The sequence below is a fragment of the Brassica napus genome, unplaced genomic scaffold (assembly GCF_020379485.1).
Source record: "Brassica napus cultivar Da-Ae unplaced genomic scaffold, Da-Ae ScsIHWf_702;HRSCAF=1020, whole genome shotgun sequence".
Lineage (NCBI taxonomy): Eukaryota > Viridiplantae > Streptophyta > Magnoliopsida > Brassicales > Brassicaceae > Brassica > Brassica napus.
The window spans coordinates 9,396-36,248 of record NW_026016758.1 but is presented as its reverse complement, the minus strand read 5'-3'; the positions used below and the strand labels follow the sequence as shown (position 1 = coordinate 36,248).

General features: G+C 36.7%; 6 protein-coding genes across 9 annotated transcripts; 3 read left to right on the top strand and 3 right to left on the bottom strand.

Annotated features, from left to right (window-relative positions):
• Positions 1-3,418: 3,418 nt before the first annotated feature.
• On the top strand, positions 3,419-5,753 carry LOC106432535 (expansin-A9). The gene is made up of 3 exons (XM_013873384.3): positions 3,419-3,679; positions 3,745-4,063; positions 5,056-5,753. The coding sequence occupies exons 1-3, from the start codon at positions 3,532-3,534 to the stop codon at positions 5,363-5,365; spliced, it is 777 nt and encodes a 258-aa protein (XP_013728838.2). The 5' UTR covers positions 3,419-3,531; the 3' UTR covers positions 5,366-5,753.
• Positions 5,754-7,684: 1,931 nt separating this feature from the next.
• On the bottom strand, positions 7,685-9,576 carry LOC125605109 (ABC transporter I family member 20). The gene is made up of 6 exons (XM_048775104.1): positions 9,345-9,576; positions 9,125-9,258; positions 8,920-9,039; positions 8,436-8,531; positions 8,209-8,361; positions 7,685-8,137 (listed from the first exon to the last, which is right to left on the bottom strand). Exons 1-6 carry the CDS (start codon positions 9,508-9,510, stop codon positions 7,832-7,834), a joined length of 975 nt encoding a protein of 324 aa, XP_048631061.1. The 5' UTR covers positions 9,511-9,576; the 3' UTR covers positions 7,685-7,831.
• A 169-nt stretch (positions 9,577-9,745) lies between these two features.
• Positions 9,746-10,851, top strand: LOC106433549 (trafficking protein particle complex subunit 4-like). The gene is made up of 3 exons (XM_048775105.1): positions 9,746-9,895; positions 10,255-10,423; positions 10,505-10,851. The coding sequence occupies exons 1-3, from the start codon at positions 9,836-9,838 to the stop codon at positions 10,699-10,701; spliced, it is 426 nt and encodes a 141-aa protein (XP_048631062.1). The 5' UTR covers positions 9,746-9,835; the 3' UTR covers positions 10,702-10,851.
• On the bottom strand, positions 10,789-13,138 carry LOC106433548 (probable serine/threonine-protein kinase PBL11). Its single transcript, XM_013874375.3, has 6 exons — positions 12,831-13,138; positions 12,305-12,615; positions 12,094-12,229; positions 11,873-12,015; positions 11,424-11,547; positions 10,789-11,343 (listed from the first exon to the last, which is right to left on the bottom strand). Exons 1-6 carry the CDS (start codon positions 12,880-12,882, stop codon positions 10,937-10,939), a joined length of 1,173 nt encoding a protein of 390 aa, XP_013729829.2. The 5' UTR covers positions 12,883-13,138; the 3' UTR covers positions 10,789-10,936.
• Positions 13,139-15,097: 1,959 nt separating this feature from the next.
• On the top strand, positions 15,098-23,715 carry LOC106433534 (E3 ubiquitin-protein ligase PRT6). Of its 2 annotated transcripts, XM_048775100.1 has the most exons (18): positions 15,098-15,295; positions 15,392-15,556; positions 15,623-16,708; positions 16,833-18,043; positions 18,129-18,269; positions 18,562-18,805; positions 18,888-19,589; positions 19,799-19,993; positions 20,099-20,640; positions 20,820-20,871; positions 20,950-21,568; positions 21,770-21,951; positions 22,034-22,566; positions 22,662-22,766; positions 22,852-22,918; positions 23,045-23,122; positions 23,216-23,284; positions 23,397-23,715. In XM_048775100.1, exons 2-18 carry the CDS (start codon positions 15,509-15,511, stop codon positions 23,469-23,471), a joined length of 5,949 nt encoding a protein of 1,982 aa, XP_048631057.1. In that variant the 5' UTR covers positions 15,098-15,295; positions 15,392-15,508; the 3' UTR covers positions 23,472-23,715. The 2 variants fall into 2 exon arrangements, with proteins under 2 accessions (XP_048631057.1, XP_048631056.1); XM_048775099.1 differs by lacking the exon at positions 15,098-15,295 and having other exon boundaries at positions 15,302-15,556.
• A 203-nt stretch (positions 23,716-23,918) lies between these two features.
• Positions 23,919-26,639, bottom strand: LOC125605108 (transcription factor MYB3R-5-like). 3 transcript variants are annotated; one of them, XM_048775102.1, is made up of 9 exons: positions 26,529-26,639; positions 26,369-26,447; positions 25,996-26,126; positions 25,871-25,922; positions 25,665-25,752; positions 25,384-25,478; positions 25,196-25,299; positions 24,984-25,112; positions 23,919-24,915 (listed from the first exon to the last, which is right to left on the bottom strand). In XM_048775102.1, exons 2-9 carry the CDS (start codon positions 26,411-26,413, stop codon positions 24,021-24,023), a joined length of 1,539 nt encoding a protein of 512 aa, XP_048631059.1. In that variant the 5' UTR covers positions 26,414-26,447; positions 26,529-26,639; the 3' UTR covers positions 23,919-24,020. The 3 variants fall into 3 exon arrangements, with proteins under 3 accessions (XP_048631059.1, XP_048631058.1, XP_048631060.1); XM_048775101.1 differs by having other exon boundaries at positions 26,369-26,620; XM_048775103.1 differs by having other exon boundaries at positions 25,695-25,752; positions 26,369-26,620.
• Between the last annotated feature and the right edge of the window lie 214 nt (positions 26,640-26,853).

Here is a 26,853-nt window from a genome sequence, read left to right as displayed (position 1 = left end):
ACGGTTTCGATTCTGCATTTGGAAACACTAAACTGCTCGATGTCAAGTGGTACGGACGAAGTGTAATCTAAGGATTTACTTGTAAAACTACCCTAACAAAATATTAACTGCAGTCTGCACATGCATTCATCTTTACTAATTTGTCATCAAACCTTTAGGTTAGGTAGGTAAACGCATTGATAATTCGCTCGCATGTAGTAACAATTTAATAAATTTCTACGAAAACATATTCATCTGTTTCATTTTAACTGTAATTCTAACATTTTTTTTTCTTACACAAAAATGCCACTTTAAAAATTCAATGCAAATTTTATTTAATTTCAGCTTAAATTAATTGTAAAATATATTGATTTTACAAATAATTTTATTTATTTTAAATATTATTGATCAATTAAAAACTTAATTACATTTCATTCAATTTATTAATATGTGTAGAAAATATCAAAGTGAAACTTATTTAGAAACGGAAAAAATATAAATTTTCGTCTAATGCCATAAATGATTACTTCTAGGTGAACATTCTTGGAAACAATCACATGTGCTTCTTGAACTTTTACTTGGAATAAATCTCTGACTTTTATTGACTTTCTTGTTTAATTACATTTAGTTACGTTCGATCTATGAGTAAACAATGTAATTGGATATCAATTTGTTAACTCGACAAAAACTCAACAAAAGTGTGAAAACGTTTATGGTGTACGTAACGTAGTAAAATATAAATATATGGGTTCCCTGCGAGTAATGGCTTACGTACCTTGAGAACAATTATTTATAAAGTTAAACAAATGTAAACTACTTGCAATAAATGAAGCCACATGGATATAGTGGTCGAAAAATTAAATTTCTATATAAATATGATATATATACACACAATATGGACAGATTTGAAATTTCCTTGGTTGGTGAAAATAATTTTAATTGTAACTAAATCATTTTTGTATATTTTATTTGATGTAATCTTGTGTGTTTTCTCTCTTTGAGTATTTACATGTCAGGGTGAAGTTGCACTATGCTTTATCTTTTTGAAGAAAAATACGTATATTTTCTTACAATCGATCAAACACATTTAATCATGTGATTATCTTACCAACTTGTACATCAGATGCGTTCACTTTGTGAAGATTACTTGATTACGAGTGTATGCATGCGTCGGTGGTAGAACAAGAATACGGGGACCCGCAATCAGTTGAAGCCTAACTGCATCAACGCACGGCCCTGTTAAATGTTATACCGTAGTTTCCGTGTACTTATACGGACACTCTAGTAATCCCATTTTTAATCCGTGAAGAAACAAACAAAATCTTACGTACATAACACATTGATACTAGTATTTAGTTAGCGAGTGATATCTTAGACCACTTTTTTACGTAAAAGTATTCCAATATGATCAAATGAATTGGATCGAATCGGAACGCAGGATTTAGTTCAGTGTGATTCTCAATTGGCCACTCGCAAATTGACCAAGGAAAATGCATTAGCTACCCATGTGCGGACCACGTGCGTTTGCTTTTCTCTTGGCTTATATCAAAAATTTCCTTATTGAGTTTTTTTTTTAATATATAAGATTTCCTACCTTTAAAAAAAAATCATTCTAAATACTTAAAGCTCCTATAAAAGCTGTTCACTAATTTGTATAAAATTATGAAATATGTATATACGATTATTAAGTCATAAACAGAGTGCCGAATGTTAAGAAAATACTAAAGTGGGAAATTTTCAAATTTTAAATGTTATAAAACATTTCAATAATAATCTAACCAGTTGAAACTATTTTCCTGAATGTTGAAATTTTTAAACAAAAACCAAATTCGGTGGAATATAATATAAACTAGACCCTGACCTGCGCGCCAGCGCGAATTTGAATTTTCGGTTTTTGGTTATTTATTTAACTAAATAATGTATTTGTAATATTTGATTTATTATATTCACCAAGCAAATAATTTTTTTGGCATCTTAAACCATCTATTTACGATGAATATTCGATATCATATAAAAAATTGAACAAATAGACGTAATTAGAGAATTGTAGACGATATATAAAAACAATGGTTATTAATGTAAAATATGAAAAAATATTATATTATGACTTAGTATGGCATAAAAGATTATAAATTAGTTATACATGTTTAAAGAAAATAAAATGATTTTTAAACTTCTATGAAAAATTTAACATATAAAAAAGGGCGATGAATTAGTCATCAAATTGTAAATAATTTCATAATTTTATTAATAATAAATTATTTATAGTCTTTGTTTTTTGTCAAGATAATTATTAAATGTCCATAACATTAATATGTTAAAAGACCATATTATGAAAGCCCTTGTTGTAACCGTTTTTTTTTCGGGAAGTGTAGCAAAAAAAAAATACATTTAACTCTTCGTTTTGTTTAAGTTTGTGTCGGTAAACGATTAAAAAAAATCTCTCTATCTTTTTTAATGTTCAATTTGAAGCTTATTATGCGGAAATCATACGCAAATATAATCAATTGGTTGGAATCTCTATATCTTTATATTCTTATAAATTTTAAATTTATTGTTTCCTCTTCTGCAAGCAAATCAATTACCGAAGTAATGGATCAATTGGTTGGAATCAAATCTATTCTTATAATTAGTGTAATTATGCTTACATTTTCTATATTTAATAGGTACATTAAAGATACAACATTGAAGATATTTTGTTTTGATTAATAGAAAATATTGAATTTTGAGTTTGTATTTATTGATTTGTTTATTTTATAAAGCTTAGAAAATCAATGGGATGATTTGTTGGTTGACACATCCTATAAAGAAAACAAAAACTATAGGTGGTTTGAATATTGTACATCGATCGATGCATGATGTAAGTTGACTATATAAAACTTGAACATGATCATTTCAAACTAAAGTATAGGTAGGTTATATGCATTTGTTGTATTGTAGTTAATATATTTTAAATATTATATAAGTCAAATGATTCACGTTTCCGTAAAAATAAAATTCAAGTTCATTATTGGACCGTACTCGTACGTAATAAGCTACGTTAAATATGATATATTTTTAAGTTCATTTAATGACATTAAGTTTAAATTTGATTAAGGAAAACTTATTAATTTAACTGGAAAAGACAAGCATTAAAATATATAGATTTATTTAATAACATTAAATTTAAATTTGATTAAGGAAAACTCATTAATTTAACTGGAAAATACAAGCATTAAAATAAGTAGTTTAATTTAATTCTTAGTGGCATGAAAATGTAAATAAGTTAGAAAAGTTAGAGATATTTTTTAATGGGTATTTTTTTTTTAATAATAGAGATATTTTTATTAGATCCACGAGGCAAGAAATGCGGAATTACAAATTCGTTGTTTTCTCATTAATAAAAAATACTTTATAAAATGATATTTTCTTTAAAAAAACATATAATAAGATATAGCCGCAAAACTCTTTTGAAGCATCATCTCTTCCTCCATAAGTAGCCTCCCTACCTCCCTCCTCCTTCACACACTTTTCTCTTTCTCTCAAAACTTTTTTCAGTACCGAAGAAAAAATATGGCGGCGAAAATAATGACATTAATGGTGGTTGCTGCTCTGGTGGCGACCACAGTGAACGCCAGAATCCCCGGAGTTTACACTGGAGGTCCGTGGGTCAACGCTCACGCCACCTTCTACGGCGAAGCTGATGCTTCCGGCACTATGGGTACACTCTCTCTCAATTCACTACTGATGAGTAGACATTTAACATTAAGGTTTGTATTGTTGTAGGTGGTGCGTGTGGGTACGGGAACTTGTATAGCCAAGGTTACGGTGTGAACACTGCGGCTTTAAGCACTGCCTTATTCAACAATGGTTTGAGTTGTGGCGCTTGCTTTGAGCTCAAATGTGTCAACGATCCAGGCTGGTGTCTTCCAGGCAACCCATCAATCCTTATCACCGCTACTAATTTCTGTCCACCTAATTTTGCTCAAGCTAGCGACAATGGTGGTTGGTGTAACCCTCCTCGTGAACACTTTGATCTTGCCATGCCTATGTTTCTAACCATCGCTAAGTATAGGGCCGGTATTGTCCCCGTCTCTTACCGCAGGTAAAAATCTTCATCTCTATCTATTCTAGTCCACTCACTTTTATATTTCTTTAATCCATATTTACCCGAACAAGATAAACTTAGTCTTAATATATTATATAGTTTTTTTAAGCTGAGTTTTAATATATTACATAGTTGATCCGATGAAATCGCCTTATGTTGCTTAATCAAAGATATAACAATGTTTATTTTGTTTCAGACTTTGGAGGTTACATTATTATATAGTACTAGTATATAATTAGGATCTGGAATCTAAGAATCTGTGAGCTTGAAGATTTTCAGAGCCTTGGCATGTTCACTGTATTCTTTATTCCATTTTCCTCTTGTATTCCCGAGAAAGCTGCGTTGCTTATCTTTCTAAATTTTTCCAGGGACCAAACAATAAAGATTTTTTCTATTAACGTACTGTTTTAGTTGAGTCGATGCAATCACCTTTCCTGTCTTTTAGTCCTTTTAAAGCCATATCCTTTAACCAACTTAACTTAACCTTTTCTTTTGTCATCCCCTCCTCATACATACGTCATCTTTTTTCTTTTCTTTTCTTTTGTAAACGAAGTTCTTTGAAGTAACTTATTTACTAGGTCGGTTGTTAAATAATGCCTCTGACCCATAAGATTCAGAAACATTTTTTTCCAATTTTTCTGCATTGAAGTCAGGCTAAACCCCCGACACTTCCTCACCCCACCCCATACATCTGCCAGGCCATCCACATAACCCAAAACCCGAGTCATGTTGCCACAACATACTAGTATTATATTTAGCCAAAAAAATAACTAGTAGTATTAGTTTACTTTCCTTTCATGAAGTTACGTAAATTAAATATTCAAGTCTATCTAACCTATGGCTATACTCTTTAACAATTTGTTTTATTTTAAAATTATGTCGGCATTAAAAATAACCAAAAAATCAATCTACGTGAAACTAAGGAATCATTAAAATTCCACAGGGTTTAGAGTAATGTATATTTAATATATTTGTTTGTGTTGTTGCAGGGTCCCATGTAGGAAGAAGGGAGGTGTAAGATTCACGATAAATGGATCCAAGTACTTCAACTTAGTGTTGGTCACTAACGTAGCCGGAGCCGGAAACGTCCAGATGGTCAGTGTGAAAGGAAGCAACACAGGTTGGTTAGGTCTTAGCAGGAATTGGGGACAAAACTGGCAATCCAACGCAATTCTTGTCGGCCAGTCTCTTTCTTTCAGAGTCAGAGCCTCCGATGGCCGAAGCTCCACCTCTAACAACATAGTTCCCAGTAACTGGCAATTTGGTCAGACTTTCTCCGGCAAGAATTTCCGCGTCTGAAGATTAACAAAAAATCTTCGGAAGACATTTGAATCTTTATTTCTCTCTTTCCTATATAATATATATATATATATATACGTGTCTTTAATATTAGTTACGGTTTGGAATTGGGGTTTTACCATTTTTCCCTTATTTTCTCAGGGAAAGTATTGGGATTGCTTGGTTTGGAAGTTAGGGTTTTATTTAAAAAACATTTAGGCTTTGTTTTTGGTGTGTTGTGTCTTGTTTGGTTATGTAGTGAAGGCTGAAGCGGCTTCAAAGAGAAAGGGTTGGGATAAAGACAAATGTAGCCCGCAGCTCTCCTTTATGCTCTGATTGTATTAAGTATATATAAATATATATATGATATTAAGAAACTTATATAAATAAATAAATGATTGGCTATTTACTTAATTATCTTCAATGTTTTGATATGCATATATTACTGTGGTGTATGGATTGCTCATGTTGGTTTGTGGTTGTGTTGGAATCGGTTTGTTCTGTTTAGACGTTTTTCTTTCAAATATCCGAACTTCACATTCCTTTTAAAAAAGTGAGTATCATCAAATTATATTCGCCTTTCATACAACCGTTCCTTATCATTCGTCTAAGTTAACGTCACCATACTTTGATCAGTCAAACCTATACGCACTGAACCTATATAGATTTATACGGTTCAGCATCCCGGGATATTCGGTGTAGCATACTGCATACGTATATTTAGGTGATGCATTAAGGAGAATATAATTGATGTGATGTGAATGCATTACACCATCTTCATGTGCAATCTGCGATCATAATTTATCAGAGAGAAATAGTGAAAGTAAGATAAGATATTGAATTAGATTTTACAGAATCTTATCTTTTGTTCTGACGATTTAGTTGATGGACCAACCAATGTATAATGTTTATATATATATATATATAACTGTTAGATATTTTGTTACATTATTACTGTTTCTTTTTTGTTTAATCGGATGGCAATGTTACATATGCTAACATCTAGATGCATCCTATTTAGACAGCATCAGTCAGTGATGTAATAACAACGGCTTTAGTTTTTAGTTTTTTTTGTTTCCTCTTTCGAGATGAGGCAATTGTTAGTTACTGTACATCGATTCAATTTATGGTTAGTATGTATTTTAGTTTCCTTCTTTTTTTTAATCAGAAAGATAACACACAACATAGTTTTTATTTTTATGTTTAACCTGGGGATATCCCCGGACCTATGGAAGGCCCCAAATTAATTCCCAAGTGGAAGTGCAGCACACGGATAGACACTCTCTCCGAATATGCAAATGAGCCCTAAAGCATAGACCTATATCCGTGTGGGATGTCCAGAGACATCATCAAGTAGTTCCTTCTGGCAAGGTTCGAACTCATAACCTGGATGCAGGAAGAAATCCGTTTTTACCATTGGGCCACGATGTTCCGGACTAACACACAAGATAGTTGCTAAACAAAAATGTGTTTCTTACGAAACCCAAAAACACGATCGACCATTAATCGTATAATTATCTTTTGCGAATCATAAAACCCGAAAAGTAGTTTAGGTAGCTGTATGTGGCATTGTAGCTGGTCGAGATCATGAACAAGTGTTATCTCATTTCCAGGCCATCAATATGAATCCGAATAACTTTTAAAGTTTCTTTTTTTGCTTCTAATATGTTTCAGATTCCTTTAAGTAGTAATACACAAGCCTAACGTTGCGATAAAAAATAAAGATATATCCATATGTATACAAAAAAAAAGAGTATATATCGTGTGGCCTGTCTACTTGGTCGGTTTACCAGAATGAATGTTACAGAAAGAAAGATTAAAAACATGGTGGAGGCTGGAGAGCATAAATCCTATATCATCTCATCTTTAAAGCATCAATAGTTTTGGGCACAAAAGAACATAAAAACAGTAGACGAACGTAAGAAAATCACCGATGACTTCAGATGTGACATATTATTTGTTTGTTGGGTCGATTCCCAATTCTTTTTGCATAACAAACGAAAGATGTCTTTGGTTTATTTATGATTGGAGATGTCATGATTCAAATAAAGATGTAATAACTTATTTACTTCTGATTTTTTTTGTAACTTATTTAGTTCTGATTTTGCAAAAGAACATAGTACGTCTTTGTCAAAAATACATAGGTCTGATTCATAGAAGCGAGATGAATGGATATGAAATTCGTAAAAATATAGAATGCAAAGTTCAATGATAAAGAATGATTACAATATAATTTTTTCTTTAATAACACAGTTTTAAAGAAGAATTTTTACTCTCTCTCACTTCTTCAATCTTCAATCTTGATTCTTCTCATTACCAAACTAAAGTATAGCTAGAAAATAATATAAAATTCATATCTCAAAATAACAAACACTCAAACGGGTTACAGAAAAAAAAAGTATTATTCGTGGTTAAAAAAGAGAAAAAAAAAATACAGAAAATATTATTATGACCTTTTTGCTCCAGTGGAGTCTCTCGCATGCATGCTTATCTGAGAACCCTGTTTGAGCTTAAGACGAAATGATCTTCACCGCCTGCAATGGTAGAGTGAAGCCTCCCGGCAGCCCAGCCATTGTTGAGCATCCGAGCAGGATCACCGGTGACACGGCTTTCTTGAGGACGTGTTTCGAACTCAGGAAGGCCATTGGCTTTCCTTTCTTTCCTTGTTTTCCTCTCCTCGTCTCTTTCTTTCCTCAACCAACTCTCAACTGTTCTCATCAATGACTTCTTGCTTGTTTCCTTCACTTTCTCCATTGGCATTGCTAACTGTAACTTCCCGTTTGCTACATACACCTACAACAATGGAAGATTATATGGGTTTTGTTCTTTGGTAGTGTAGGAGCAAAACAGAGAATAGAGATTACAATGTGTGTAGGCCAATCCTCAAGGCCATCGAAAATATGAGTGGCGTAGATAATGGTAGCTCCTCGTTCTTGGCATTCCTTTCTCAGAAATGCCAAAAGGTCGGCTCTGGCGAGAACGTCAAGATCAACAGTGATTTCATCCAAAAGGAGAACCTGTAGATGATCCAATAAAAGCTAGATTCAGAAAAAGGTTTCTTAATTGTTTTTTCAAACACAAATGTTGGTACCTTGAAAGGCTTGAGGAGTCCCATACAGATCTGGACGCGTCTTCTTTGGCCATCAGAGACCTTGTGCAATCTCCATGAGATATCGATATCCAACACCTAAACCAACAACCACAATTAGAACTAAACAGAAAGGTGGAGAGCATCACATGAATTTGACCTCTAAGAGAAAAAAAACAGAATGATGATACTTGTTCGTAGCAAGTTTGGCATGTGACAAAGATGGAAGATCAGAACATGCTCTAGACGTGAGCAGTATGACAACCACAAATAAACTTAAAAAGGAAAGGTAGATGGCATCACATGCATCTGACTAAACAAAAAAAGGTTCATTCCAGCTTGTAAAACACACAATAATAGACACTTGAGATGCTTAGTATGTGACAAATATGGTAAGATCAGTATGACAAATACTATGAAGCCTGAGAATGTAAATTAATATGTAACAGAGAAGAAATAAGCATGTGATCAACCAAAAGTACAAAACCTTGATCAATTCATCTCTTCTCTTTGGATCAATACCAGCCACTCCGAATATCATCTTCTCTGCCGATATATCCATTTGTATCGGCACTTCAAATCCTGCAAATGCCACGTCACGCCTCCACTGCAAACACACACACACAATATCCAAAATCAATATTGTACAACCAAATCAAATTCACACGAGATTTGAAAACTGCATGACGAACCTCGCCGCCGAGATAGCAGAGATCACCCGAAGATGTCAATCCGGTGTCGTGAAACGCCGATCGACCAAGAACCCTAACCATGTGCGGCTCCACCATATGTTTCCCTCCCAATATCTTCAGTATCGTCGTCTTCCCTGATTTTTTTTTATTATTATCTAATTTCAGATCCTACACATACGCATTTCAAGCTCCTTATAGAGATAAACGAATTTTCACGTACCGGCGCCGTTAGATCCGACGAGGAGACACCGTTCGCTCGAGTTGAGCTTCAGAGAGAAATCCTCGATGAGCGGTTTCGATCCCGGAGGTGGATGGCCATCGATTCCTGGATACGTGAATCGTAATCCGGAGATCTCCACCGTTGTATCTCGCTTCTCCTCTTCCATCTTTACTACTACTTCTTCGTTCTCTCTTCTGTCTCGTTTTATACTTTTCTTCAGACGTTTGGTAGTTGGTGGTGAGAGTAATTAACCGACACCGTTTTGGTGGAGACTTGAACATAATAGCTCACGTGGCGCTCTGTGAGACGTTTGTTTACATTAAGACTTTTCTTCTTTAATGTGAACGGAGGAAGGAAGTTGACGTGGCTCTGTTAGAGACCGTCTCCTCAAAAACGACGTCATTTTTATAAAATATATATTTTTTAATTCGTAGTGTATTATTCCGCTGTTCTTGATCGTCTCGCTGAGATTTGTGGATCTTTCGGCAGACATGGCAGCGATCTACAGTCTTTACATAATCAACAAATCTGGTGGTTTGATCTTTTACAAGGTACTATCATTCATCTCTATCCCCCCCCCCTTCTTCTCGATCTCGCAGCTTTCTTAAGTACGATTTTTCATGTCTGGAGGAGAGTGACGATCTAATTGATGTTCAATTTCGCTGGATTCATCAATTTTATTCGAGGGAAAGACTGAAATACGACGTTTTTAGATCACTAGGGGTTTGTGATTTGTCTTGATTCAAGAACCATTTTGCTTTGGTCTGGCTTCCGACAACATTTAAGAACATAAAGTAGTTCTTTAGTTTTGTCGGATTTGCTTTTTTTTTTTTTTTTTTTTTTGTGTTCTGTCTGTAAGTTTGTAACTCAAGAGAACTGTGTGTTTATGTCTGGAATTGGGAAAGTTCAGGACTGTGGAACAAAGGGAAGGATGGACACGAATGATAGCTTGAGGGTAGCCAGTTTATGGCACTCAATGCACGCCATTTCTCAGCAGCTTTCACCTGTTAATGGCTGTTCTGGCATCGAGCTTCTCCAAGCCGATACCTTTGATCTCCATTGCTTCCAGTCTCTCCCAGGTTTATATATATATTCTTACATCTGCCTTCCTTTTATGTTTATTCTTTCTCTTGATTGTTGATTGTTGATTTTTCTCTCAGGAACAAAGTTCTTTGTGGTATGTGAACCTGGAACTCCTCACATGGAGAGCCTTCTTAGATACATTTATGAACTCTACACCGACTACGTCTTGAAGAATCCTTTCTATGAGATTGAGATGCCTATTCGTTGCGAGCTTTTCGACATCAACCTTTCTCAAGCTGTTCTGTCTGACCGCGTTGCACTCTTAGGCCGATGAGCTCATGATTGATTGTGTCTCCTTGGATCTCACTTCTTTGCCTTTTTTTTTTTTTGTTTTTGTTTCCTATCCGGATAACATTTTATATGTGACAAAAACACTTGAACATTGCACCTAAGTTCATAGTCTATAAGTTTGTTTCTTCTCTCCCTTACATTGTCTAAACAGAGACCTTTTACTATGAAACAACCTAAGCAGAGAGAAGGTAAAAGAGTCTATACATATCTTGTGATTGTTACATAATTGAAGGCCTAGGATAATTCACAGCTTGTGGAGACTTGTTGTTGTTATCACTGCTGGGTTGAAGAAGATTCGGCTGCTCTTTTGGTGTTTCCTTCTGGACATGGAGTTCTTCAAGTGTCTTGACGACATCGTTCATGCTCGGTCTAACCTTGGAATCCATGGATATGCAGTCGAGTGCAAGAAGTGCGATTTTTAAAGCCCGGGTTAGGGAGTATTGACCTTGGAGACGAGGATCCATCACTCGGAGAAGCCTTCTTTTGTTTGTTAAGTAAGGTCTTGCCCAGTCCACTAGATTGTGTTCTCCCACCGGTTGGTTCTTGTCAATTGTTCGTCTCCCTGATAACAGCTCCAGTAACACCACCCCGAAGCTGTACACATCACTCTTTGCCGATAAATGACCTTTCAAAAATTTGACAAAGAACATCAGTAATGGAGTTTCTTTGCATTGGTATAAACAGCTATGGAGAAAATGCACATACCGGTAGCTAGATATTCAGGAGCAGCGTATCCTTGAGTTCCAACGACTCTGGTAGAGACATGGCTGTTGTCACCCTCTGGACCATCTCTAGCCAAACCAAAATCCGAAAGCTTTGCATTGTAGTTCTGCAGATACATAGAGAGAAACAGTAAAGATGGCTGCATCCCCAAAAAGAAAAAAGGGTTAAACCCGGGTCTATTAAAGACACAGACCTAACCCCGGGTGGGAGGTGCAACCCACGGATGGATCCTCTCCCGGGTATTCAAATGGGCCGTAAGCATGGGCCCATATCCGCGTGGCCACATGTGGAGCTAATAATTTCGCACTAGAGGGGAGTCGATCCCTGGCCTAGACCAACAGGGCAACTCCTCCTCTAGTGGAAACCACTAGACCACCACGATGTGGTTAAAAAAAAAAAAAAAGAAACAAAGCTACACAAAGTATCTTTACTGAATCTAGCAAGATGTTGGATGCTTTGAAGTCTCGGTATATAACTTGAGGTTGAGCATTGTGAAGAAATGCTAGTCCTCTAGCTGCACCAAGAGCCATTCGAACCCGTGTGTTCCATGAAATTGGCTGAAAGAATGTTCCTCCTGTTTTTGAAAATTCAGAAAAAATATTAATCATTATGTAAAAGGGATTCTCTCTCTTTGAAGATTAGCTGAACTTACTTCTGAATAAGTGATTCTCAAGACTACCGCGAGGCATGAACTCGTAAACAAGAAGCCTCTGCTCTTCCTCTAAGCAGTATCCAACTAGTTTCACAAGGTTTGGATGATCCAGCTGTCCTAAATAATTGATCTCAGCCTGCAAAAAAAAAAAAAAAAAAAAAGGTTCAAGAACTTGAAATGGACTCTTGTGAAATAACAAATGGTGACTAACCAGCCATTCTCGATGACCTTGAAGCCCTTCTTGGTTGAGTCTTTTCACTGCGATGACAATTCCGGTCCCCGGTTTAGAAGGAGCCAAGGAAGTCTCATCGATCCATCCTTTGAAAACGCAACCAAAGCCACCTTCACCAACCATACTATCAGGCCTGAAGCTCCTCGTTGCAGACTTGAGTTCACCGAGGGTAAAGCTCTTCAGATTAGCATTTTTCAAGATCTCGCCTTCTGTTCGAGGCGTATGAGAGAAGGAAGTAGCCGAAGCTGAGCCTTTGCTCCCTTCCCTACTCAAAAATTTCGAACTTAGCCCTATAATAATTTCACAAAGCCCAGTGAGTTTAGATTCAACTCTTCTTACTAATAAAGGAAACAAAGTGTGAATCTAGAAACTTTCTAGTTCAGGACAAAAGCAAAGTGTGAAAGATACCACAGAGTCTCACTGAAGTATCTGTCACCTTGTTCGAATATAATAAATAATAATAAATATTAGTAAGAGAAAGGCAAGAAAGTGATGAAAGACTCACATGAACTGGAAGCGATATCTGTTTTGATCTGATTACTGAAACAAGCTCCCATTTAAACACCACAAGAAACCAATCACTCACACACTCAGCTCTAGCTAATCTTTTGATTAAAAGCAGACAAACAGAGAGTTTAATCTGTGTAAACACAGTCCCAGAAGGCGTACGAAGTGTAGGGGAAACGAAGATTCCCTCGGAAGAAGGCTCAGCAGGCTAATAATGAAACTTCAAACATTTATTCTCCCAAGAAAAGTCTTTATTGATAAAATAATGATTTTGTATAAAATGCAAAAGAAGTGTGTCAGAGATGAGTTCTTTTAAAAGCTCTTTCCTCTCTCTTTCCGTTGAGACGTTTTTTGGGTACGCCCTGTTGGACTTTCTTCCTCATCTGTCTCTGTTCATCGTCGACTTATTGACTTTTCCTCCTAAGACTTCCCCATTGAAGCTAGAGTTAAACCGGTTGCTTATGACAAAGGGTAGAATGGAACACCTTTAAGTTTTAATTGGAACAAAAATATACCTATAAATGAGAAAAATAATTAGTGATCTTTATAACCTTTTGACCCTATAACATAATAACTTTTGATCGAGAACTCAAGAAATATGCAACCAAAAAATTATCCACAAAACACTTTCACTTTCTTTTCTCTCCTCAAAATCTTGCATCCATTAACACTATTTTCTCTCCGGAAGCATCGAGTTCTAGCAGACCACTATTGATTTTGTTAATCATTATAACACACTTAATATATACTTCGATTATTCAGTCAAAACTTAAACCAAACATTAATAAAACATAATAAACACTAATAAAATACTATAACCTATATAATAAACACTAATAAAATAAATTATTAAACCCAAAACCCACATTAAACCCTTAACCTTATTTTAATCAAATATAAAATCCTAAGCCTTAAATGTTATATCTTATATAATAAAAACTAATAAAATATTATAGTTACTAGGTGTTTTCCTGCACCAAATGTAGAAATAAAAATTTTGGTTAATTTTAAGATTTTATTATTTGGTTACAAAATTTATTTTAATTATTTTTAAAATTAACATAAAATAAATAATATTTAAAAATTTATATTAAATAATATATATATGTAAAAATTTAAAATTATAATTTTGGAAATTTTTGTATATATTTATTTTTGTTAAAATATATTAAATAAAATTCTATATAATTAAGAATTTTTTTTGTTAAGTATATAACTATCAAAACGTAAAACTGAATAATATTTCTAAAATTTGTAGAATTTTTTTTAAGAATTAATGGTATTAGAATTATAAAATTACAACTTTTAAAAAAGCTGCATAAAATTTTAAAGATTTTTTAGTAAGAAAATTATATAATTATAAAAATAGAATTAAATAATATTTCATATATTACCTCCATGTAAATTTCTATAGTTTTATCTTATCTTGTCTATTTCAAATGTATCGAAATATTTTACAAAATTGAGTGTTAATGATCTATTTCCTCCTTATAACTATCATATATTACCATATCCACACGGAGTTAAGACCTCGTTCTATCCATAAAACTCGAAAAAAAAACTAAAGGGTTAAAATCCCCAAATCATCATAATTGAGAAGAATCACGTTACTTTATCCCTAATGATTTTGATGATCGGGAGATTTTAACCTTTTGATTTTCAAGGTTTGGGTTTTATTTTAGAAGAATGTGAGATTAATAATTTTATTCAGGCATTTTCTAGGTTAATTCAAGCTGAGATCAATTATCTACCTAAAATTATATTAATTTAATCAAAAATTATTTTACTATAAGTAAAAATAATTTTTTGATATTATTATTTATACATAAATATATTGATTGCATATATTATCAAAACTAACATCCATTTATCAAGTATAAAAAATCTATGAGATGCAATGAAAAGTTGGCGTAGATATTTATAAAATAAATAGAGTTGATATAAATGATCCACAATTTTATTTTATTTCATTTTTTTTATAGTTTCAGATCTTTTAAGAAAAGAAAAATGTGTGTAATAAAAGTTATCAATAGTTTCATTTAACATTTTTCGTTTAATCATTGGTTTCTTATTTTATCCTTGCAAAGTGAGCTGCACTTGATGTAACACAAGTTTATATTCATTCAAAAGAATTATCAATAGTTGCAAAGTGAGCTGCACTTGATGTAACACAAGTTTATATTCATTCAAAAGAATTATGAATAGTTGCTATGTAAATCGGCGCACAGCCCAATATCTTGAACACAACACTAAATCTTCATGGGCTATATAGGCCAATCACTAAAATACAAAACAGAACAATTTGGAATTTAAGAATTATCGATACATACTCAAATTGTTAGGAGAGAAAAGGATCAAAACCTGAAACAGTTCATTCCTCGTTTGTTAAAGAGACTTGCCGACCCTCCACCATGGATTAAATAAAAATCAGTAAAATATAATAATAAACTCTTTCGAATTAAGGTTTTTTTTTTTTTTTCTCAAATTCTCTTGTTCGATTTTTGGAGAGAATTTGATCTGATCAAACGCTGATGATTAGATAATCGTCTGAATTTGCAGTTTCCTCGAACGATTTACGTTGCTTCTGGATCATTTTGTTGCTTCTATCCCACTCTCATCGTCGTCTTCGTTTGAGCCTGGAGAGTCGGAGCTAGGGTTGTATATATACGCGGGGAGATGGAGGACGACTCGCCTCTTCCCAGCTCACAAGAGTTTCTCCTCCAGGTATGCTTGCTGATTCAGTTCGTTATCTTTGTAGAATCGTGGTTGATTTTATAATTTTTTTTGTAGAGGCTTGGGGTTCCTAAAGAGTGCTGCTCCAAGCGTGGCCTAGTGGAGTTCGTTAGAGCTAACCACCAGTCCATGATCTCAGAGCTAGTCTCTGCTCTCTTACCTACTGATGAGGATGTTAATGCTGGATTGAAGGAAGCTATGGAAAAGTTTCGGAAGCCTACCATGAAAAAGAGGTTGAGAGAGAGCATGAATTGGCTCCAGTGGTTGATGTTCCAGGATGATCCTGCTGTTTCTTTGAAGGATCTGGCTAAACTGAATGTTGATCAGCGAGGAGTTTGCGGCTCCGTCTGGGGACACAATGATATAGCGTATAGGTGTAGGACATGCGAGAATGACCCAACCTGTGCAATCTGCGTGCCTTGTTTCGAGCACGGAGATCACAGCTCCCACGACTACTCCATCATCTACACAGGCGGTGGTTGTTGTGATTGTGGGGATGAGACCGCGTGGAAGCGGGAGGGCTTCTGCTCAAAACATAAAGGCTCCGAACAGATTCAGCCCCTCTCAGGAGATCTAGCAGATTCAGTTGGGCCTGTACTTGATGCTCTTTTTGCTTGTTGGTATAACAAGCTCTTATCTGCAGAAAGTATTAGAGATGCCAGATCCAACGATGCTTCTTCTGTAGTGGTCCAAAAGATGTCAAACGAGCTGACGTTTGTAGTGGTTGAAATGCTTCTGGAGTTCTGCAAGTCCAGTGAGAGTTTGTTGAGTTTCGTTTCTAGAAGGATTATCTCTTCAAGTGGTCTACTGGATATTCTCGTAAAGGCTGAGAGGTTCTTGGACCAAGATGCTATGAAGAAACTACATGACCTGTTCCTCAAATTGATTGCAGATCCTGTCTTTAAGTCGGAATTTGCGAAAGCATTTGTGAGTTACTATCCGCTTGTCGTAAGTGAAGCGGTTAAGCAGGGTGATGATAATGCATTCAGGAAATATCCACTACTGTCTACATTTTCTGTGCAAATCTTCACGGTGCCGACTCTAACACCGTTTCTGGTGAAGGAAATGAATTTGCTAGCTATGCTTTTAGGATGCCTCAGTGACATCTTTCTTTCTTGTTCTGGAGAGGATGGTGTGGTTCAGGTACAGATAGCTTCTTTTCTCTTTTTTCTTTTTCTTTTGGTATAATGGCACTTCTTATCCAGTATTGTTTTATGTCACTTTGATTCTGTTCGCAGTCAATGTATTTGACGGTTTTCTTTTGTAGGCTACAAAGTGGGAACGGGTGTGTAAGACCAGCGACCGTGTCATTGACGACTTGAAATTTGTTCTGGGCCATGCTGCAATTTCGAAGTATGCAACACATGAACATCGGGAGTTGTCAAGATCATGGTTGATACTCTTGACCTTTGCTCAAGGAATGAATCCTCTAAAAAGAGAGTCTGGAATCCATATTGAAGAAGAAAATGAGTACATGAATTTGTTCTTTGTTTTGGGTCATTCAATAGCGGTTATTCACTCTCTGCTGGTTACTGGTGCATATTCTGCTGCCAGTGATGAAGAAGTAGAAAATGAGAGAATCACCAAGGTAGGACTTGATACGTGTGACGGAGATGGAGAAAGGTATGCAAAAGTTGGGAGATTGTCTCATGAAGATTCGGTATGTACTGCGATGGAAAGCAGCAGCTCATCTGATAGCTCGATGGCCTCTGCAGTCCACAAAATTGACCCTTTCTGTGCTCTGCTTCCTTCTTCTGCCATATGGTTGATACGCGAGTGTTTGAAAGTTCTGGAGACATGCCTCGGAGACGATGAAGGTATATCAAAATTTCTTTGCAAGTTGTGTTCTCCTAGCGGTAGAAACATCCCTGGCAGCAAGATCTCGTGGCCAAGCAGAAAATTGTTAAAGGTTGAAACTGGAAGAAGTGTATCTAGTGGTTTTGCCGGTTCCAGTAGAGATCCAAGTACTGGCTTATCACCTCTGTGCGGCGATATACACACAGATCTTCGCTTGGATAATGTTGGTGGATTTAATGGGGAGGTTCAGACAGATGTTACGGCTTACTCTAGGAGAGTTTCTTGCAACTCTTCCGATCAGGCGAAGAATGCATCAGAAATACACATACTTGGTCTGTGTGATTGGCCGGACATCCACTACGATGTGAGCTCTCAGGCCATATCTATTCATCTACCGATTCATCGGTTACTATCTTTGCTCATACAAAAAGCATTAGGGACGTGTTATGGAGAATCTGCATTGCACCATGGAGCCAATGTTAGTCATGAGATCCCTCATACCGACTTCTTCAGCTATGTGTTAGGAGATTGTCATCCTCATGGATTTTCAGCTCTTGTTATGGAGCATGTGGTCCGGCTTAGGGTGTTCTGTGCCCAAGTTACTGCTGGAATGTGGAAGAAGAATGGGGATTCTGCATTAGTATCTTGTGAGTGGTATCGGTCAGTTCGCTCGGTTCGCTGGTATGTGAAAGAATACTGTTGTTATCATGAAGTGCTGTAGATCATCACTCGCATGTTTCTCAATCTAGTTAGTTTCCATTTACAGGTCAGAACAGGGACTTGAGCTTGATCTATTTCTTCTACAATGTTGTGGTGCGTTGGCTCCCGCAGATTCTTATGTTAATAAGCTTCTTTCTCGATTTGGACTCTCGAGCTATCTTTCCCTAAACCCCGATACAACAACTGAGTATGTACCTATTTTCCTTTTACCTTCAATCGATCCCAGTGTATGCTTTAAAAGTTCTGCTAGACTCTTACTGTCAAGTACTCTCCTACAGTTTACCTGTCTCTTCATTTAATAGATCGGTCTGTATTTAAGCATATTGTCTCTATTGTTTTATTCTGCAAGTTTCCTTCTCCTATTATTTATTTATTGCTAGACTGGTCAGTCAGGATGACTCTATTGTATCTGTAGATTTCACTGTTATGGTCTTTCTTACCTGATTTTGACATTCTTCGTATCATCAAATTCTTTTCAGGTATGAAGCAGTTTTGGTCCAAGAAATGCTTGCTCTTCTGATACAGATTCTGCAAGAAAGGCGATTTTGTGGTCTTTCTACTACTGAAAGTTTGAGAAGAGAGATCATCTTCAACTTAGCCACTAAAGATTTCACTCATAGTCAATTGGTCAAATCTTTACCCCGTGATTTGTCCAAGTCAGATGAGCTCCAGGAGGTCTTAGACGACGTTTCAGTCTTTAGTAATCCATCCGGAATGAACCAGGTCTTGATTCATACCCATATGCGGGCCTCACCTTTAAGTTGATACGCAATGTAAAAACCACTTGACACTAGTTATTTGGCAGGGAAGGTATTCACTACGGGCATCTTGTTGGAAGGAACTGGATCTCTACCACCCTCGTTGGAATTCAAGAGAATTGCAATCTGCAGAAGAAAGGTTTTCACGCTATTGTGGAGTGTCTGCGTTGGCCACTCAACTTCCTAGATGGAAGATGATCTATCCGCCTCTAAAGGGTCTTGCTAGAATAGGCACTTGCAAAGCCACATTTCAAATCATTTGTGCTGCTTTGTACTACGCACTACAGAGTGGTACATCTATTAAATCACGCGCTCCTGATGGCGTTCTCATAAGTGCACTGCACTTACTCTCGTTATCATTGGATATTTGCACTCAGCAAAGGGAATCTAATCTTCAGGCCTGTTACGTAGAAGATTCAATTCCTATTCTCGAATTAGCTGGTCTAGAAATAATTGGTACAAATCAAGGGACGGGAAAGCAAAGTTTGTTGTCACTTCTTGTTTCAGTAATGAGGAATCGTAAAGACGATGGTCGCCATCAATTTTCAGAGGCAGGCAGTTGCAATATATCGTCCTGGATTCGAGATCTGTTGAAGAAGTTCAGTGCAATTGATTCTGTTTGTATGAACCTCTTGCAAAGTCTTGCCCCGGAGGCGGTCGGTCAATCTGAGTTTGATAAAGTCACATCAGGCTCTACTTCTGATGAGAAACGCAAGGCTAAAGCTAGAGAGAGGCAGGCTGCTATACTGGTAAGATTTTTTCAAATTTCAAATCTTTGTTCTCGTGATGTTAATTAACAGGAGCATGCATGACTACATGCATTCCTTCCTCTGTGGTAATATAATTTCGTTTTGGACAGTCTCAATCCTTTAAATGTTTATTATTGAACTTTTTATCTACAGTAAGAATTGACATGATCCAGGATATGCTAGTTATGGTTATTCTAACTTGGATGCAGGCAAAAATGAAAGCTGACCAATCAAAATTCTTGTCTACCTTGAGTTCCAGCATGGATGGTGATGATCCAGTATCTGAAACTGAAAAAGGTGCTTCTGTGATGGAACATGATTCAGAAATTTATGTTCGTGAAGTTTGCTCCCTCTGCCATGACCCAGATTCCAAAGACCCGGTTTCTTTCTTGATTTTTCTCCAGGTTGGTAGTATGGATGTTATTATTTGTGACTTATAATTTTAACTAAATCTATACCCTGTGGAAATTTTGTTTTGTATTATTCTTAATTGTCGTTTTTACCTGCAGAAATCTAAAGTTTTGAGTTTTGTCGATAGAGGCCCTCCATCTTGGGAACAATGTCCACAGTTCGAAAAGACGATTCCCGTGTCTGGGTCTACTAATGTGCTACAGTTATCAGATGATGCAACCTCTGAGTCTAGGACAGATTCTGTGCTTGAAGCTTTAACAACCCGGCTTATAGGGAATGGTCAGAAGGAGAAAAGGTCTAGCGATGGGAGGGGAAAAGATGAATCTGACATTGAATCATTGGAGATGGCTATGTATCAAACTGTTCGCAGAAAAGTTGAAATGATAAATCAAAGCCTTGCACATGTTGATCATCAACGGCATGATGATGCTGAAAGTAGTTCGGAGAGAAGTTCTGTTGGTGCTCTATCTACTTTGCAAGTTAGATTACCTGATAGTCGACCAAAACAAACCTCCAGACATCCAGATGTCAGTTTCGATGGGTTTCACCCAACCGACTGTGACGGAGTTTATCTTTCGTCATGTGGACATGCTGTGCATCAAATCTGTCTTGAACGATATTTAAAGTCCTTAAAGGAAAGGTGAATCAATCATGTTTAACTTCTTAGTAGTCGTAGTTGGTGAACCCTGATTCGTTCATGTTGATATATCCTTCCTACCTAATGTGCATAGTTGAATTGATTATTTTGCTTTGTTGATTTACAGCGTTGATGTTATCATTGCCTATAAAAGTTCCTTTTCTTTTGCTTGGATGGTATAGGTCTGAGAGAAGAAATGTCTTTGAAGGTGCACATATCGTGGATCTTGCACAGGTATTTACGTAACCAGTTTAGAGATTTTGGGGCTTTATTCTGATCCTTTTGACGCTTCAACATTGTTTCTTCTTTCAGGGAGAATTTCTCTGCCCTGCATGCCGCCGACTAGCTAATTCTGTATTGCCTGCATGTCCTGGAGATTTATGTTCTGTCTCAAAGCTACAAGAAAGTTTGTTTGCTAAGTTAGATGGATCAGATGCACAAATGCCTTCTCTTTGGCTCTCTGAAGCGTTGTGTCTTCTGCAATCTGCAGCAGATGAGATTGAAGATGGTGATATTGTTAAAAACGTTTCTCTGCAAGGAGATGAGCGAAGAAGGAAAGATCTTGAATCTGTCTCCAACAAGCTCTGGAATTTCTATTTTGCTAAGCGACAGGACAAACCTCCTGGAACTTCTTGGCTGCCACAATCAATCCTCATGTGGGACACCCTCAAGTACTCTCTTATTTCAGAGGAAATTATTACTCGTTGTGCGAAGAATTCGATGTGTCCTGTGTATTGTATTGGCTCCTTGTATGAAGAGTTTAACACTTCTAAGGGAACTGCTTTGTCACTCTTATTACGAGTGGTACAGAGCACCCGAACAAAGAGTGCTTTACATGTCCGTCAGAGATTTATGGGTATGAGGCATCTTGCGGAGTCTATATGCTCTGGAGTTTCAAGTAGTTCTTCGAGCAGCATATTCGAAAGTGAAGGTACTTTTTCTATACTTCTGAAAGAGAATCAATTATATGGCAGTGTATGTCTACATGGCCACCGTGTGAGCACTTGAAACTGACATTAGTTGGGATCACTTTTAGTCTATCTACGTTTTACCAATTAATTATCAAAGAATTAGTTGCTCACTGTAGATGATATTTCCTGATAAAATCTGAGAAGAGTTGCCACCTTTTCAGGAACGTTAGGTTCGATGAAGCATATAAACCTGCTCTGGAACCGAGCATCTGATCCAGTTCTTGCCCATGACCCATTTTCATCATTGATGTGGGCTCTCTTTTGTCTCCCATCTCCTTTTATCACATGCGAGGAATCTCTATTATCACTTGTGCATCTTTTCCACAGTGTCTCTCTTGTTCAGGTATGCCAAATTGTTCTCTGTTTGTAGAGTAGTTTTACCTTTTAAAGACTAACTTTTCCTAATTATGTTGTCTTTGGTGCAGACTGTAATTGCCTATTGTGCAGGCCGCCTGTGTGACTTGAGCGAGTTAGATTTTGAGGAAAATCTTCTTAGGGATATCTCCATCGCTTTGAGAGAATCAGGTGGTTGGGGATATTTCAGGTCTAACTATATGGATTTATCATGTGATATAAAAGAGACAATCCGTAAATATAGTCTCCCTTTCTTGAGGAGATGTGCATTGTTGTGGAGACTACTGAAAACTAGTCCTGGGAAGTTTCATCAAGAGGTAGATATGTTTGATGTTCCCTCTGACTCCACCAACGACAGTATGGACTTCATGTGTGGTCCCAAATCTGAGCTGAATCATGTGCATGAATTGGAGAAAATGTTCAAGATTCCCCCTATCGATACCATTCTTAGTGATGAGCTTCTCCGGTCTTCAACACAAAAATGGCTTCGTCACTTTCAGAAGGAATACAGCGTTAACAGAGTTAAAGGGCCTCTTTGCATAACCCCTGTAGTTCCTTTCCAGCTTATGAAATTACCCAATCTATACCAGGATCTAATTCAAAGGTTTGCAGCAGCATCTCTCTCTAATTTTCACACATTTTTTTTCCCATTCAAAGAGAACGTCCCTAATCAAGAAGCATGCTTTATATATATATTAGGTGTATCAAAAAACCTTGCAGCAACTGCACGAAAGTTATAGAAGAACCTGCATTATGTCTTCTTTGTGGAAGGTTGTGTTCTCCCATATGGAACCCTTGTTGCAGGTATTTGTTTCGCTTTTCACGTCCCCAATTGTCATAGTTATTGTTTTGGTAGCCAAATAAATACAATGCCAACATACTTTTACAGGGAAAGTAGTTGTCAGACTCATGCCGTAACCTGTGGTGCTGGTACCGGTGTATATCTTCTGATACGGGTATCACCTCTCTCTCTATCTCTTTCTTGTGGCAATATAGAAGTTTCTCAATGGGCTTGTGTATGTATGGTGTTTTGCATCATCGTTGGGGTTTTAATTGATTACTAATCTTCATTTTTCCAATAGCGGACCACAATTTTGCTACAGAGATTTGCAAGACAATCACCTTGGCCGTCTCCGTACTTGGATACGTTTGGAGAAGAGGTAGACCTCTTCTTAGATTCAGATGTTTGCGTGCCAAGGAAGAAGGATATGGATTTCTGATTTTTTCGTCTTTTGTTTATAATTTTGTTCCAGGATATCGAAATGATCAGAGGAAAGCCACTCTACCTGAATGAAGAACGTTATGCTGCATTAACTTACATGGTAAGTAGAGATGTTTTTAGTCTCAACAAACGCTGAATCAATAGGGAAAGTTTTGTATGGATGGTAATATATCATGTTCTGGTTTGTTTAAATCCTTGTTGTCACTTGTCAGGTTGGTTCTTATGGACTGGATCACATTTCGAAAGTTCTCAATCAAACCACAATCGGAGGAGCCTTCTTCACTTGAGAGACACAAGCTGTTCCTTTTCCATCCTTCCTCTCTCAGGGGTTGTTCTCTCTATATAAATTGCATATGCATGCTACTGCTTTCAAGATTTGGGAGTTTTTCTGATGATTTTTTTTTTAAACTTCTTTCACTTTGTTTGGTTGATTTCTTTATTTGTGGAGATGTTATCAAGTTTGTAAACCAGAGTTTTTTCTTTGCAGTTGAATAGCTTTATTATGAGTTAAAAAAATAACCAACTTTAATCTCTTAACTAGTTAGTTTCTGCTGAGAATCATCTGGAAGTAAAAATTATTATTTCTCACCACGTGAAGAACAAAATTGAACTAGTATCATGAACTCTTCACAAAAGTTTTGGTAAATTCTCCTGTTTCTTCATATAATCTCTGTATTCAAAATGAAGGAATATCAGTTTATTGTCACAAACTCAGATTAGTGATATTAGAGAAAAAGATTAAGAAATTTTCACTCGCAGTTTTCTAAGTTGATATATATAATATCCAGCTGTGTATGCACAAGATGAAGAAGATTTCTGCATTAAGAAAAGGACTTCTACACACTCTTGTCTTCCTCAGATGTTTCCGGCTGATTCTCTTTTGCAGATGTGAACTCAAGCTGTCTTGATTTGAACACAGCTCTTCTTTTAGCTATTACACGATATGGCGGAGACACACTGAAAGTAAGTACTTCATTTGAATCATCAACCGTCTCTAGCAACAACAAAGCTTCTCTCCCAACTGGAGAAATCACTGCACTGTCTTTACTGTTTTCATTTTGATCAGCTTCCTTGACTGCACTATTAACAACATCATCTGTTTTCTTTGCCAAGACAACCTTTCGCCTTTTCCTAAAGATAGAAGGTGTGTTTGGAAAAGTTCTAGCAGCTTCTCTCAAGAAGGATTCAGGACTTCTTGTTGCAGCAGCTAAACCACTGTCCTTGTTGCACGGTGGAGTGATCGTTAAGCTAACAGGTGATGATGATACAGCACTGGGACTGCAACCACATTCATATCCATACATACGTCGCAGATCCGCTTCTGATGCAAAGTAAGAGTCTAGTGGAGACTTGTAGTACAGGTTACCATGCCTTGGAGTTCCAAACCCATTTTCTTCTTTCTTTTGGACAAAAGCGTTTGAGTTGATTCTTGGTGACATTGGTCTCAGGTTAGGCAACTGAGGCTTGCACTCAACAGAAACTGGAGAACAAGCATACTCGTTCACACCTGACTCTTCAAGCATATCTGAAGAAGAGTCTACATGGTCTACTCCATCTTCATTTGCATCTATATTAACTGAAGAAGATTGGGTAACCGAATCAGAATCCTTTAAAGGCTTAGTTGCACTAGACAGCTTGGTTGCTGATGGTGGCAAGTTGCATGTAGCAAAATAGAAGTCTAATTTCTTCTTCAACGAACTATTCCAGTGATTCTTAATTGCGTTATCCGTCCTGCATAAAGCCAAGATAAGAGACTATTTCATGACATCAGAGGCAATTAGATATTAAAAATGTTATACCTTCCAGGTAAGACTTTAGCAATCTCAGCCCATTTGTTTCCGTGTTTTTGCTGAGCGTTTATGAGAGCAGTTTCTTCTTCTGTGGTCCAAGCATCTTTTCTAATACCAGGATTTAAATGGTTGTGCCATCTGTATATCATTAAGAAATACATTGAAAGCCTCCAAAATCAAAAGAGGCATACAACACTCACTATAGTCTAAACGTTTGTTACCTTTCTCTACATTGCTTCCCTATACGACCTGGTAAAGACTTTGCGATCAAAGACCATTTGGCAGGTCCATACTTTTTTACAAGCTCAACGATTATGGCATCCTCCTAAAAATTTAGAAAAGAAAAAAGATTTTCTTTTTAGCTCGCAAATTTGAAGTGAAATCAAAAGAGATGAGAAATAAAGGGAACCTCTTGAGTCCAAGTTCCTTTGATGAGCTCAGGATTAAGAACTTTCTGCCACCGGTGCAAGCATTGGACTTGTGTTCTTTCAGGGAAAAATTCAGCTGCAAAATGAAAATACAATATAAATCAAACAGCAAGAACAAGGAGTGAGACCAGCTACTCTAGCAAGGACTGAAACAGCAGAGATCATGTTAAGAAAATGAGAGAGATTCACAAAATTTACAGCAGAGAAGACAAGTGTAAGCTTATGAAATGTGGTGGAATACTCAACAGGAAACAGACTCAACTTGAGTCACTCAAGAAAAGAAGTTTTAAACCTATTTTCTTCCACCTCTTCCCCTTATACTTGTCAACAGCTTGTCTCAGTGTCTCATCCTGAAGAGTGATAGAAAACCAATAACAGGACACAATAAGGCTAAGTAAATGCTAATCCACTTAGTCGAATTAGTATTTGTAGACATTAGTCTATATATAAACACAAGGAACCACAAACCTCCTGAGGAGTCCAACCACCTTTAGCTCGCCTCATAGGGCCACTAGTCCTCCTGCAAATTCCAAGTAAGTGGTGGTCAAAGCACAATCTTTCCAGAACAAATTCACGGATAATATAGTAAGTACCGATGAGCTGGGGCAGGTGTTTTGAGTTGAGGTGAATAAAGGAAGATATTGACACTGCCTTCAGATGCAGAAGCAGGTGTAGGCTGCTTATTCTCCATACAGAGAATCTCAATTTTCATTTCGCTTCTTTCCTAAGAGTCAAAAAGATCACAGCTTTAATTAACATGGAACAACAAGTAAACGAAGGAAAGATCTAATCAAACAACCAGATAGATCTCACGGTTCAGTAAAAGCATTACGGTTTATAACAACAGCTCAAATTGCCAAAAAAAAACCCAATAAGAAACGTGTTCTGATTCAAACCTAGCAACCTCTGAACTTACAACTGATCTGATCACGAGATACCCAATCGGAATGGGTGACAAAAACTGACCTTAGCCGGTGAAAAGGCCAATGGATTCGAACCGGAGCTCTTCATCGAGGATAGACACGAGCAGAAGAAGAAGGGAACGCTAAACAAAGACGACAACTTTATTCGAAAAAACTTTGCCCGTTAGAACGACAGAGAGAAAGAAAGAGAGGAGGAGACTAACGGAAAAAGAGTTGGCGTTTGGAACAAGTGTTCTGATTTGACCTCTATCAGCCTGCTGCGTTGACCTTCAGTGCTTTCAGACCGTCGGATCACGAGTAAACAGTCGGCTTATTTAGTAGCCCAGACCAAAACAAAGAAATATAATTATCATATACAACATTTACAAAAACTTAATATTTTCTATGAGTTGTTAACCTATACATTTTGAAAAATATTCAAAAATATAACAATATTATTCTAATGCATAGTTGCATCCTATACTAACATATAATGAAAGTCAAAGAGGTTTCAAACCTTTGTTGTCTCCGTTTCTGTAGAGAATATCG